This window comes from Melanotaenia boesemani, chromosome 22 (assembly GCF_017639745.1).
Source record: "Melanotaenia boesemani isolate fMelBoe1 chromosome 22, fMelBoe1.pri, whole genome shotgun sequence".
In the NCBI taxonomy this organism is placed as follows: Eukaryota; Metazoa; Chordata; class Actinopteri; order Atheriniformes; family Melanotaeniidae; genus Melanotaenia; species Melanotaenia boesemani.
This window is the reverse complement of record NC_055703.1, coordinates 12,944,127-12,958,083: the sequence shown is the minus strand read 5'-3', so window position 1 is coordinate 12,958,083 and position 13,957 is coordinate 12,944,127. Positions and strand designations below refer to the sequence as shown.

Genomic DNA, 13,957 nt, shown 5'->3' with positions numbered 1-13,957 from the left:
AACAAGGTACAGCTTTGAGTAATGGCTGTGCATGAAATACTCAGTATAACGAAGCAGCAGTCCGTTATATGGAATGTGTAAATTAAATAATTGTATTACACTTCAGGTTGTTTGTTCAGGCCCATTTTAACTTTAATTCACATTTTACAAAGAAACATGTATAGAGTTGCACACAAATGTTTGATTATTTATTGATATTTATTGAACAATACATGTGATTTTGTCTTTCAGATGCCTGTAAAAGAGAAATGTCTTAGTAAAGTTTTTGTGGTTTAAGACAGTAAATGTTGTGTGTAAATGTGTGTGCAAGGTGTGGTTGATGTGAAATGGAGTGTGTGTTCAGCTAACTGGTGTCCTCTCCAGGGTGTTTGGAGAAATGCTTTCCCGGAGGCCTGAACACTCCTTAAAGGTTCCGGGAGAGACCATGAGATAGGTGATTGGAGGTGAGATTAGTTGTATTTGGGTTTTAGGTGCTGGGAAATGGTTTAAGGGATTAGATCACAATGTTTGTTTATATAATTCAATGCAGGTTTTAGATATTTGTGGAGTCCAAACAGAGATTTCAGAATGGGGTGTTTGTTTTTATGATATGGGAAACACCTCTGTTGAGGGAAGTAGTTCAGACCAATCAGTGGCAGAGGAGATGAATTGTGCCAGTTTGTTCATTTTAGAGGCTGCTGCTGGGGGAGGCTGAGTCGCCTGGTCTAATGTATACTTTAACAAATACAATTTTGTACTGGATTCCACTTTGGCTGCTTGTCAGGTCGCCTTGTCACACTCAGTTTTTAAAAAGTTTTAAAGTTCAGGCTACAATGTATGAAATCAATGCTACATTTTTTTTATTTAATTAGAAGCCAAACGCTCCTTCTTTCTTTGCATTTTCTTTTCATATCTTGGCTTATTTGCTCAATTACTTCTGTGCAATTACTGTCATAAAGTTGTGATAAAGATTAACAAAAACCTGCTCTTTCTGACAGGAGCAGTTTGTGAAGTTCAGGCAGCCAAGATGGTGCAAAGAAATGCTCTGTAATGTTTATACTAATTTCTGCATGGCTCAACATTTAAGAGGAAAACTGCTGATGTAATGATGAGATTAAGACTTTAATTAATAAGGAACCTGAATTCAAGGAGATCCAATTTCCAGGGATGATAAAGCACAGTTCACAGTTTGTTGGTGAGGATGTGTTTACCAGCAAGGCTAAATAAAAAGATCAAGTAATGGTCAACGGTGGGTAATGAAAGAGACCACAATGTGTTTTATGTCTCAAAATATCAAACCAAAAAACCAAAGATGCAGTGGCACGCTCATCACCCACTGATATTTGCTACATCCAAGGCAGTATTAGCAAAGCGGTCCTGCCTTTAACTGAAATTATGAAGGCTTATATTTTAACAAACATCACACAAGAAAATGGCTTTTTATTGCTGCATTTTGTGTAGCTTGGAAGCAGGAAGTCCTACCTTGAAAATATTTGTCTTTACTGGACAATGAATGCACAAATAGGAAAAGAAAGGCATATTTCAGATTTGTTTTGTTGGTTTTCTTTTACAAATACTCATCAAAAGTGAAAAAAGCAGATGAGTTAAAAGCTGCAAAAAAGTCAAGTTTTACTAAATGAAGAAGATGAAGAGATTATTGTGTTTACTTTGATTGAAACTCTTTGTTAGCCAATTGGCTTTTTCAAATCCTCCGGTACACAGTGTCAAGTTAAGTTCGTAACACTCTGGTAATTTTACAAAAAATTTGCCACCTAAGTCTTGATCCAGATCCCTTATGATGTGTGTGTATGATTCGTGCATGTGTGTTAAACAGAGATACATGTCAATGGTAAAAGCTGTGGCGCCATCAGGAGCAGACGGAGGAAGCGAGGCGTGAAAACACAGCTGACACCCGAGTGACCTTTACTGAACTTTCCCAAGAAGTGACAACATCACCCATACACAATAAAGTTTGAGCACTCCGGCCGGAGCACTGAACCGGTGACACGCTGGTCACAACGTCCTCAAGAGAGCACCCGATCCGATACTGTCATATAATGTTGCTGATAAAGTGCTTTGTAGTCAGTTTACTTGACGCGCTAATTCAGAGGGGGATCGGTGTCCTTTTCATTTACAGACAAATGTGTGTAGCAGTTTTGTTTGTCTCAGCCCTTCTTCTTTCTAGTTTGTTACATGAGCTGACAGAAAAAAGAGGAATAGAATAAGATCAAAGGACAAGATGAGATAAAAGATAAAAAATGTGTCATTTTAAAAGTAAAGATGTCACCAGGTATGTTTTATCTGTTTTTCACTGGGTAATGTTAGTGATGTTACTCTTATTTAGACAAGGAATTGTTGTGTTTTGTATGAGCCAACATGACAATCACTGACTCAAAGGTTATCTGCCGGGCATAGGGGATGTCAGCAGCTCAACGTGTATCATCAATCATGTCATGAGGGATTATGTTCAAGTCTTCAACTCTGGACTTGATTTACTGACATTTAAGACTGGAGGCCGATTTTCCTATAATAACAGAGGAACTTTAACCCTTTCAGTTTGAGCTGTTTTGATCTGATACTCCTAAGAAAAAACACTATTTTTAATTACTCTGGCTTTTCTAAACTGTGTTTTTGTCATCCATATAGATTTTTTTAAAAAATCACACATATGTTTAAAGCAAAAAACAGTTGTTAGCTTAATAGGACAAAAAAGAAGAGAAATAAAATGGCATACACCTTACCGTTGGCAACAGCTCGAAGCTTCTTCAAAAGTTTGACATGCGAGTCTGGCTTGATGGTGGTGGTGACGTATGGTTGACACCCTGCAGCATCTAGTAAGGTGTAGTAGTAGAGCAGGCGACCCAGGTCGGTTCCTTCCACCGTGGGATAAACATATTTGGCCATATGGCTGTGAAAAGCCTCTGGGTCACATTTCAAAGTCTCAAAGAGGCCGAGGGAATCACTGCGGGATTCAATATCCTTAGTGGAAAGGCTAAATAGAAAAGAGACGGGGGGGAGGAAAAAGAAAAAAGGAAAGGAAAAAGAGCAGATAACACCATGATTATATGAATTCACAATACATAATAATTCAGCAATCCAATAATTCAGTTTATTATGAATTCGGAGCTTTTGAATAAGCTGATGTAAAAACATATTGCTTTTTTAATGCCTTTCTGCAAAAAACATACATTGGTAGGCGAGATGTGAACACCTGAAGCTTCTGGCAACAGAGTCAATGGCTTGCTTAAGAAAAGAAAAGAAAAGAAAAGAAATTCAGATAGGAGCTGTCCATAGAGGCAGCAATAGAAATCACATCTGAGAAAGATAAAAACGTAATAGCAATGCTGACCAAAGCCCACATTTCATCAACAACAAATCAGAGGAGGAGGACAACCAGCACTAGAGACTGTTTTGCTGCAAAGTAATTTCTGAAAACAGCGGTGTAAAAATAGCACGGCGATGCAGGCTTATCACCAAAGATGCAGCCCGTCAAGAAGAAGAAAAGAAATGATGAGAATTTCATAGGTTACGACTGACAAAAACATCTAAGAATTTGATCAGCACCAACATGGCAAAAAAAAAAAAAACAACAGAAAAAAATAAACAGTTACAAGACAAAGACAAATGGAAAGCAAAAGAGAGGCAGGAAATTAAGGCAGGGATGTGAGGAAGGAAATTCTGCAGGTTTGGAAAGACAGAGTTTGGAAATCTGCTCGGTGAGTTTTTTTCTTTTTTTTTTTTTTTTACTTTTTTGTCATGTACTTTCTGTCCCTCATTTCCTTCATGTGAAAAAAAACCCTCCTCTATTTGCTCAAGTTGGGAGCTTTTCTTCTTTTCTTTTCCCATGACTTTTAGCATCTCTTTGGTGAGCATGATAGCTTTATTACTAGTCTGTTGCACACTGGCTCAGCTACTGCTGCTCCTTTGGTTGTAACTCTTTGAGAAAACAATAGATTTCCCACTGTTTTCATGAGGTTCATGTGGCTGTAATATCAGAAGCTTGTCATCACAATCTTTTCTTGTTTGCTTCAAAAGCCAGCCAGCGCAAGGAACCAGTTTAATCTGGTTTAATCTCTGCACTGTTCCTTCTGTCCCTTAGATCTTCCCCATCACACATCAACATATTCTGTTAAGATTTGATGGATGTGACGACTAACCGAAATAGCTCGCTAATATTCTTGGATCCTAAAGCATATTCAATCAGACAGCCAGGATTAAAATGCGGGAAGATTTGGCAGAGCACTGATGATTATTCAGCACATCCTTGTTGTTAGAACTGAGTCAAGCTGGATGTTATTTTTGCTGTCTGTGCTGCTAATTTGTTTACAAATTTCAGTCTAGCAGGGGATCGTTAGACTGGTTTTGTACTGTAGAGTTGTTCATGGGGCACCAATAAATGAAAATAATCTTTTCATGAAAACATAAAGCTGATTTATGATTTCTTGATGCAAACACATAACAGTCAGTTTGTTCCTGCTCCTCTCACAATTACAGTAACAAGAAAATCGTGTCTAAGCAGACCAGCTGCAAACTACAACATGGTTCTTGAAAGTCACGTTATATCACAGATGTGACTCAAGTGCACATAAATTTGATTTTATTATGTATATTATGCACCAAGATTGTATAATATTTGTCTGGTCCTTACTTGGTTTTAAAATTAGATAAAACCTCATATAAACAAAAGGTTTTTTAAAACTCAAAAAAAAAAAATTATGTCCTGAGACAAAACAACCTGGTCATTAGATGCAAATATGCCAATAAAAAATCTAACCACCTCTAGAGTAATGAGGAAGTCTTCCTGGCTGAACTTCCTCTTAGTTAAATCCCAATTTTCATTAGATTGCCTGTATATTAAGCAACATATGTCAATTAGCTGACAGAACTGTCATGAGTTTTTCAGGAATTTTGTATAAACACTAATAACATTAATAAACACATTGAAAAAAATCTGACCTGAGGATGTATCCTGCATACGCTGTGTGTGCTGCCTCAGGCATGACTTAAAATGAATTGTAGATAAATCTCTTCTTAAGAGCAGAGGAAAGATTTTTTTTTCTCATTTTGGAAAAGGAGGAAGGTAAAATTACAAAACCAGTTCATACTATGACAGTACTAGAGACAGGTAAAGGGACTGTCTACTGTGGTTTGTGTCAGATAAAAATGAAAATCTAAATAAATAAACAGAGCTGCTTTGCGTGAGGTGACAGACCCTGTTGTTCATGTTAAATGCTTGTGACATGTTCTTTTGTTAAACAGCAAAATAGACACTTTCCATTCAGTCGAACATACTGCCAATAAACAAACCACCACTAAACCAATATTTGAACTTTGCTGCCCAAAACAGGGCTCGCTCTCTCAAGTTCTCCCCTCATCACCACATTCTGTCATGCTTCACCAATGTCCACAACTACTAAACAGAAGAATCAACAGAAAAATATCCAGCTCAAAACACCATGATGATCAACAACAACCATGATGCAAACATCCATTTTCATTAAAAGGTATCAGTTCGCTTCACAAACAAAGATTCTCATTTAGTGTGAATTAACTTAAATCAGAGAGAAACAGTGTTTAAACTCTGATTATGTAGCATAATTAAATGCTGTAAGTGTATAAATGAGTGATGCAGACAGCAGTCAGACATCAGGTAACATGATAAAACCCTCTCCCACATGTTAGAAATAGTCATGCTGAGGGAGTTTTTAAATACTAAAAGTCCATCAGTTGTTTTCTTTGATTTTGTCTTGAAAAATAACAATTACAGTTCCTACTAAAAACAGATCAGAAACTTGAAAAGCACAGTCATTCAGCAAGACCAGTGTCCTATCCTTTTAAAGAGCTGATCTGCATCTGTGACAGCAGTGTGCATTGCCATCAACCCATGTTCCACCTATGCTCCAAATGTCATGAGATCCAGCCAGTTAGTTTTTATGTAATGAGGTGGTTTAATAAAATTTGAATGCCACATGGTTAAAGTGGTCCCAGCCTGCTGAAGACAGACTATAATAGAAGTTAAATTCAAAAAAGTGGATTATATAAACCATTGATCTGGCATTGCAGCAATAGAAGAGAAAAACTGAGCAAGGAGCAAAAAATCTAAATCACCTTGCTGTGTCTAATCACTTTGGCACCTTTAAAGCTGTACATGTTATATCTGCAGATATTATGGATTAGAATGCATGCTTTCATTTTCTAATTAATGCCAATAGGTGTGAAGCTGTAGAGAGTTGGTACAGAATTCAAAAGGTCTCCTTACTGTCTGATGACTCCTAATCAAGTTCAAAGCAAAACGCATCTTGGCTTGAGGTTACTCAAAAGGAAAGGTGTCTCGAAATCCTACTTATTTCTCATCATTTGAAGAAATAGCTGTACAAGAGGTCAGCCACCTCACTACGCAGGTAGAAACTGCCATGACAAGCTCAAGCCTCTGCTGTTGGAAATGTAGAGTCAGGCTGATAACTTGTCAAGCAAAACAATGTGGTATGAGGGATGCTGGGAGACTTTCATTTTTTTTGCAGGACATTTTTATAAAATTAAGTAAATGAGAAGGTAATGTTCAGTTCTTCTAATTCAAATTTCAGCAGCCACATTTGAATAGTTTTGCGTCAGATGGTTCAACTAAATTATAAGGTCATTTCTGAATAACACGTCAATTTTTTTTGTTTTGGGGAAAGTCATTTAGACTGCTTTACAGCTGCTGTTAAAATGTCAATAGAAGTGGCTGAAATTTGTGTCTCTTCAGGGCCCCTGTGTACATCTCCAGAGTGGAGTGAGCAGCTGATGGAGGTAGTGTTAAGCAGTGTATTGATTCTTCTGAAGTGTTTGTTTTATGTTAATAGGGCTGTCTCCGGGACACACTGGCTCTATCAGCCATCTCCTCTTTTTCCATCTATCTGCATCCCCTCATTACCTACTGCCCACACTGCTTCTCTGAGTACTTCTCAACCTGATAACCTCCTGTTTTTCTTTCTAAATGTGAAAAATGAATACTTTCTCCATGTTATATATTGAGGCATTTTCATATTTGCTCCCCTGCATGTCCCCAGCAATTGTGCAACTACTAAAAAGTTAGATATCTATAGCTTCAAAGCATCAGTAAATGACATAATGAACCTGCATATTACCACCTAATAATACTTTCAAATGAAAGCAAGTAAAAGAACAACTTCTGCCTCTGGGAATCTATTAACATTTGATTGTTCAATCAGGTAGAAAATAAATTATCAATGATCATTTTTTTGTGAGAAAACTCCGACTAGCAGTGCCAATATTTTGTGATGGCTCTTGATCATTAGAAATTTCTGTAGGTTATTCACAAGACTTTTCATATTGCCCTGCCAGGGATCAGCAAATCTGGTCCCGGAGGTCCCAGGTCCTGCAGGTTTTACATGTTTCCCTGCAGCCAAACGCCTGATTTAAATTAAATGGATCTCCAACAGCTTATCGTTATGCCTGTTAATGATCCATTAACTGGAATCTGTTGTGCTTAAGCAGAAAACATCTAAAACATCTGCATTCTAAGTGAATACATGTTTAATTTTATCTATTTTATTAATAAAAAGTTGAGCTATGTGAAAGCATAGATCCTTACAAAATACCAGTCAGTTCAGTTTACTGATATCTCAAAGCAACCGTTTTAAACAAGCTTAAACACGGCAAAGCAGATTAAAGCATTGAAAACCTCTAACGCCTCTAAGTGCGTTTTGGTGAGAGCAGTTGGGATTAATACCCTTCATGACAAATCTTGTATTATGTCTGCTTGTGTAAGAATGCATTTTGGTATTTTTATAGTGTTGTTGCTACGCATGTTTCATTCCAACATGGCCTGGACTCTACGTAGCAGCCCAGTCTAGGTGTTCTTCATAATAAAGATTCTTAGGATATCCTGGTGAATAAAGCAAACAATATTCCTCATGATAAAATTGGAGCTTGAGCTGTCTTACAGAGAAGGACCCTAACTAAAGAAAAGGGATTTACAAACATTTAACAAAGTGATCACTGCAAGCTGGGGCGTGCTTTGACACAACAAAAGGTTTGTCATAGCCACTTTTCTCAACGCCTTGTCAGGAAAAATTCTTGGCACGCTTTTCATCTTATATGACTTCAGTTTCACAATCTGATCATCTGAAACAGGGAAAAGTAATGCAACAATACATTTTCCAGCGATCAAAAACACATTCACCATCCACTCTGGTCTACAATGAGCTGGGCTGACCACCACTTCATGTTATACAGAACTAATAAGGCAGCATAACACATGTTATAGCTGTTAAAAGATTGCATCATAGTTTTCGTAGATCAAAACTTTCATGTTCACTAATATAACAACAGATCAACTGTAGTCCTGTAGATAAGAAGCTGATGATCAACTGGGAGAGGCAGCGGTAACCCAAAGTCTAACCTCGAAGCTGGACTTGATTCCAAGGCACTGTGCTATAGCTGGCTGCAGCAACTAAACAAATTGCATGAGTGAAATGCAAAGTATTTATTTCTCTGCAGGGATCAATAAAAGTCAAAATTCCATTTCGCACCCATGCTTCCAACTATATGCGTCTTTTCCCTTTAAACCCCCTCCCCGCGCTCTATTTATATCATTTCCTGGGTCCATCCATCCGTTAAATCAATACGCATATCGCAGATGCTTCTAGTCCAGATTATACTATGAATATCCTTCACACATTTGTCATGATCTTCAGATTTTGGTGGAAACACACACACAAAGTAGCTGTGGGAGGGTTTGAGGAAGGTATAGGTTGTAATTTATCGTTAAGTGGAGTCCATAAACCATTTTCTTATATCAGAATGGGACAGGGGATATTTATCACAGATGTACATGTGTGCCTGTAAACACACACACACCCCCCTCAACTCTGCTGAAATAGCATTCTATTAAAACAAGGAAAGGTGCAGAGCTAGTCAGATACCCAAGCTGTGAAGTCAGAGAGGAAATAAATTATTGAAATAGTCTCTGACACACACATCCTCTCACTCTCCAATACACAAACGCACACATTTGCATCATGCATCATTTACTATGGGGTTCCTTTAAACTGTAAGTGGTGCTAGTTAGACTATAAAATCAAAATTTTACACAAATAAAATATGGGAGGGACATCTGAGGGTGCAAAAATTAAACTTAAAAGACTTGCGTGAACAAGTGGGCACTAGTAATGAATGCTTTTTAAATCACAAAAATATCTTTTCAGGGCATATGAGCAGGTTAGATGAAAAACGCCCTGGGAGAGCAGATGTGACGGTTTATATGTGTGTAAGTGAGTGTTCATGTACCCGCTATCTGTAAAGAGGAACTCGAGGTGAGTCATGTAGACCTCCCACAGAGGAACATTGTAGCGCTTCGCCAGTGACAGGGCGATTCTGTACACGCTGTCATCCAGAGTCCTGAACACACACAGACACGAGTTGAGAGGAAGAAAATCATCAGATTTCATCCAGTTAAAGTAGAAAGGTTAATTACTCACTCACATGCATATATGCTGCAAAACTGAAGCACACCTTACTGACTACAGCACTAATCCACTGCAGAACTACTCATTTGTAACCACAATTATCTACACATGCAGATGTATAATTTAACCATTAAAACAAAAAGATGAAAGAAAGACATCAATTTCTAAAGTTTCTTTAAAAAAACACTTACTCAGTGAGACCAAGGATAGTCTCCTTCTTGTAATCCGAGTCAGAGCTAAAGCGCTGAACATCAACACCACGACCCAAACCCTGCAACACCTGAGCCTGGGTGAAGTCCGTCAGGCGCTCGTTGTACACGTGCAGCTGGCTGATCAACTTCTGCAGCTCCTCCGGCCAGTCAGAGTAGGAGGACACATGCTGTGTGACCAGTCGAATCAGCTCCTTTGGGTCAGCCTGTAAAAAGTATGTTTAAAACAAAAGTGAAGCTTTGCTGTATGGGAATGAACATATTGTTCCCTTATTGAAATGGCTTAAACTGGTGATGGGATGCAGGAAGTGAAGATCTGACGTGTTTATTGAGTTGGTGGGGCAATTTCAGGCTAAGCCCCAATTCGAGGCTTGGATTATTTTCCTAGATGTAGCATAACCATGACACTGTTAACCTGTCTAAATAAATGAATGAATGAATGAATAAATAAATAAATATTCTGAACCACTTAGTCCATTAAGGGTCGCGGGTAAGCTGGAGCCTATCCCAGCATTAACAGGTGACAGGCAACCATTCATACACACATTCATTCCTAGGGAGAATTTAGAGTCATCAAGTAACCTAACATGCATGTCTTTGGACGGAGGGGGGAAGCCGGAGTACCCAGACAGAACCCACGCATACATGGGGAGAACATGCAAACTCCAAACAGAAAGGCCACCACCCTCAAGGTTCGAACCTCCCCCCAGCTGAGATTCGAACCGGTGACCTTCTTGCTGTGAGGCTGTGGTGCTAACTACCACACCACCGTGCAACCCAAATAAATAAATAAATAAATACAACTGAAAATGCTACAAATAAAATGGTTCAGTGACCATTGCCACTCACCAGTTTTCCTTAGGTCATAACCAGGTTGTAAACTACCAGGTTTCCTTTGCTGCTTACCAGAACCTCATTAGTTTTGGCTTCAGGGTGTAGTTGTATGAGTAGTTACTTCATCAGTGCAGTTTAGATTTCTGTTATTGGTGACTCTTTCACAGCTGAGCTTTAGGTTTATTTATTATTTTCCCACCTGTCTGCCAGGGCAATATGAAAAAATATTAAATAGTAAGCAAAATGTATATATTTTCTAAAACATCAGAATGGCTGAATTTTGAACTTTCCTGTGGTCTACATCTAGGTCTACATCTAGGTAATATATATCCAGCAGATTTCTGTCTTCACAAACTATATGAATAAAACATTATTTTTTTTTATCCATAGAGAGAAACAGTCATCTTAAAAGTCAGATTCGAGTAACCATTATTTGCTTTTAAAAGCAATTCTTTCTTATAGAGAAACAGGAGGAGCAGTACAATGTCACAGCCATGTTTGACCAAATGCAAACTGCTCTTAGTGATTATCTTTAAACTGAAGCTTAAAACAAAATGTCAAACATGGAGCCTCAAACACTACTAGTGTGTTGTTTTCAGAGGTCTCTGAGTAACACTCTAAATAAAGCTATTTTCCAAAAATAGTACATTTTAAAAATGTTAGAAAAAAAGTTGTAGCAGAGCAGCTCTCCTATAGTTTTGCTCATGAAATGACATTGACTGAAGTTAAATCAGGCAAATTAACACCCAGCTTCTTCCTACATCTCAGGAGACTATGGGCAAAACTGGCAGCTTGGATCGTTGCAGCTGCGTTTCAGACATACCAGAAGTAATATATTAGCCACACATCAGAATCAAAAGTGTCATGCAGTTGGCAACATAGGTGAATGTTCTTTCTCTCTAACATCACCTTCATTCTAATTAAATAAGCTCGTGAATTTAGGTTTTTGGCATCTCATAGCAGCAGGACAAGATGGTTTATTTGTTTATCTTATTTGCATAAGGTAATTAAAGCTGCTAGAAATGTGTGAATAGGAAAACAGAGGTTTATGTCTGTCTCTGACTGCCTCTTTCTGCTCTCAGAAGGTGTATGTGGGGGTATGGGTGTTTGTTTTCCTTTGGATATAGGCTTGGTTCAAAAGCAGGAAAGGAAAGAGAGTGAGAAGCAGAGTTGAAGAAGAATATTAAAAGTGTAGCCAGTGTAGATAGGCCATCAGAGGGGTAAAGTCAAAAGATGAGAGAGAGAAAGTCAATGGAGGGAGGGAAGGGTAAGAACTGGAGGAGTATATTATATATTATATATTATATTATATATAACTGTTCTATACATTGGCTCACATAACTTAAAAATACACTACTCCTATTCTTTAGCATTGCTGAGGGAAAAGTCTGATGAATTAAATGTTCATTTCTCTTGCTCTGCTTCAGTACCCTACATTGAAAAACAATAATGATTCCTTTGTTGAGCAACACTCAGGCCTCAGGTGAAGAAGAAACCCTCTAACAAGTCCTGAAAAAAAATAGTTGTAAAAAGTTTTAATGTAAAAGAACCATAACACTGAACGAATGTTTACCATGCCTATGTAACGGCACTGCTCACAAAACCAAAGATAAACAGAACCTTTCGTCTGCCAGAAGGTGGCCTAAGCACAAGAAATATAGCCGGAAAATGAATGTTAATCGTCCCATGACTGCATCTGCAACAACAACAAAATGCTTTTGGGACAGATGCACATCAAGTTTGAGGTCAGCCATATAGGACATAATGAATATTGACAGCTTGTAAAGTTTAAAGATTTTACCTGGTGAGCTTGTGAACAGATTAGAGCATGCATTACAAAATTCTGCTGGAGCTATTGGAAAATGATTTTGATTGTCAACCAATGAGTGGTACATTTTTTTCCCCAACACCTATACAAGTCCAAGGGACTTAAGCACCCATCATTTAACCTCTTATGGCTCAAGCAGTTTTTTCACATGCATTTCTTGTTTCTCTTTGCTATTTGGGCTTGTTTTTCACCCAATTAGAATAAAAACCAAGCTTCATATATTGATGTTATGTACTTATAGAGAAAAATTATGTCCACATATGTGGACTAATGTTCTGAATTTCCATAAAGTGCTGTCCACGTATGTGCCGCTAAAATTGATGATATTTATGAGGCCCACAGAAAGCAAACATATAGTCACATTTTGTGACCAATTTTTGGGGCAGAACTCAATTTTTGAGCAAGGCACACCTGTATGACTGCAAAACCGCTCCCACATTTGCTGTTGTCATATATCATGAATTGCAGAAACGGAGTGAGAACTGTTGAGTGTGTGCGTGCTGGTTTATACACATCCATGTCTTGTGTGAGAAAGACTGAAGAGAAAATGCAAGCCTGTCGTCACCGCTGGGTCAGGTGGAAACTGCCAATCATTATGGACCCCTTTGTTGCTCACTTCGCTGATCTCTTTGAAAACCTGCTGTTTTTTTTTTTTTCTTTAAAAGAGCATCCTAGACCAATGCTGCTCACACCATAAATTACACCATAAATGCTTTAAATGGACAATGAATCCAACTTAGTTAAAAGTCTTTATCTTAAAGAAAAAATTACACAATTGAATTAAATGAAATAGTGTTGCTCCAGTCTAAAATTACCACCCAATGTATTATATTTGATATATACACTGTTTCTAGGAACTATTGCAACATTTTATGATAAAAATAGCTCAAAACCCTGTTGTTTACAATCTAAACAATAATTATGCCATATTATACAATAATAGGACACCACCTGAATTTAACTAAACAAATAGGTACAATCCTCCTATAGGATAATTACTACATGGGCCATTATCTTTTAGCTGGCAACAAGTTATTTAACCCAAAATGATGCAATCAATAGCTTCTCATTACTTTAATAACCATGTGGAAAGACACATCCAATGGTCATGGAAAAGATGTTAGTCTATTTAAGAAGGATCCAATCACAGGCATCAAACAAAATTCCCCAATTCAGAAACACTCTTATATAGCACTTTATATTCTATATAGTCTAAGCAGTGCTTCCTGCACACATCATGCACACACTTTCACACAGATGAATGCATTATAAGCATAAAAAAAAAGTTCAAAGTCTTGCTCAATATGGATACTTTAACAAGTTGGGTAGGGAAGTCAGGAATCAAACCACCAAACTTTCAACAGAGATGACCGCTTTTTTTGCTGAGCAACAGCCAGATTCCAAGTAAAAACAAGAATGACACAAAGGGACAAATCTGTTGAAACTGTGATAGACGAGCCAATCTTTGAAGAACATGACTGAAATCAGGCTTTCATGATGAAATACTGTTTGCATTTTCTCTCCAGCTCTCTGTCATTCATCCATAGCGTTGTGTCTCAAGTGGATTACACCCCTTATACCCCTGAACACTACTTCTTCCTGCATTTCTAAAAATTCTTTATCCCTCCCCCCTCCCT

The 13,957-nt window shown here is 37.9% G+C and overlaps 1 protein-coding gene across 2 annotated transcripts in view; it reads right to left on the bottom strand.

Annotated features, from left to right (window-relative positions):
* The window catches only part of nbas (NBAS subunit of NRZ tethering complex), a 156,310-nt gene that overhangs the window by 53,136 nt on the left and 89,217 nt on the right, over positions 1-13,957 (bottom strand). For both annotated transcript variants that reach the window (XM_041975891.1, XM_041975893.1), the window contains exons 42-44: positions 9,641-9,864; positions 9,271-9,381; positions 2,721-2,971 (exon numbers count right to left, since the gene is read on the bottom strand). In XM_041975891.1, coding sequence (XP_041831825.1) covers positions 2,721-2,971; positions 9,271-9,381; positions 9,641-9,864 — 586 coding nt within the window. The remainder of the gene's footprint in view (positions 1-2,720; positions 2,972-9,270; positions 9,382-9,640; positions 9,865-13,957) is intronic.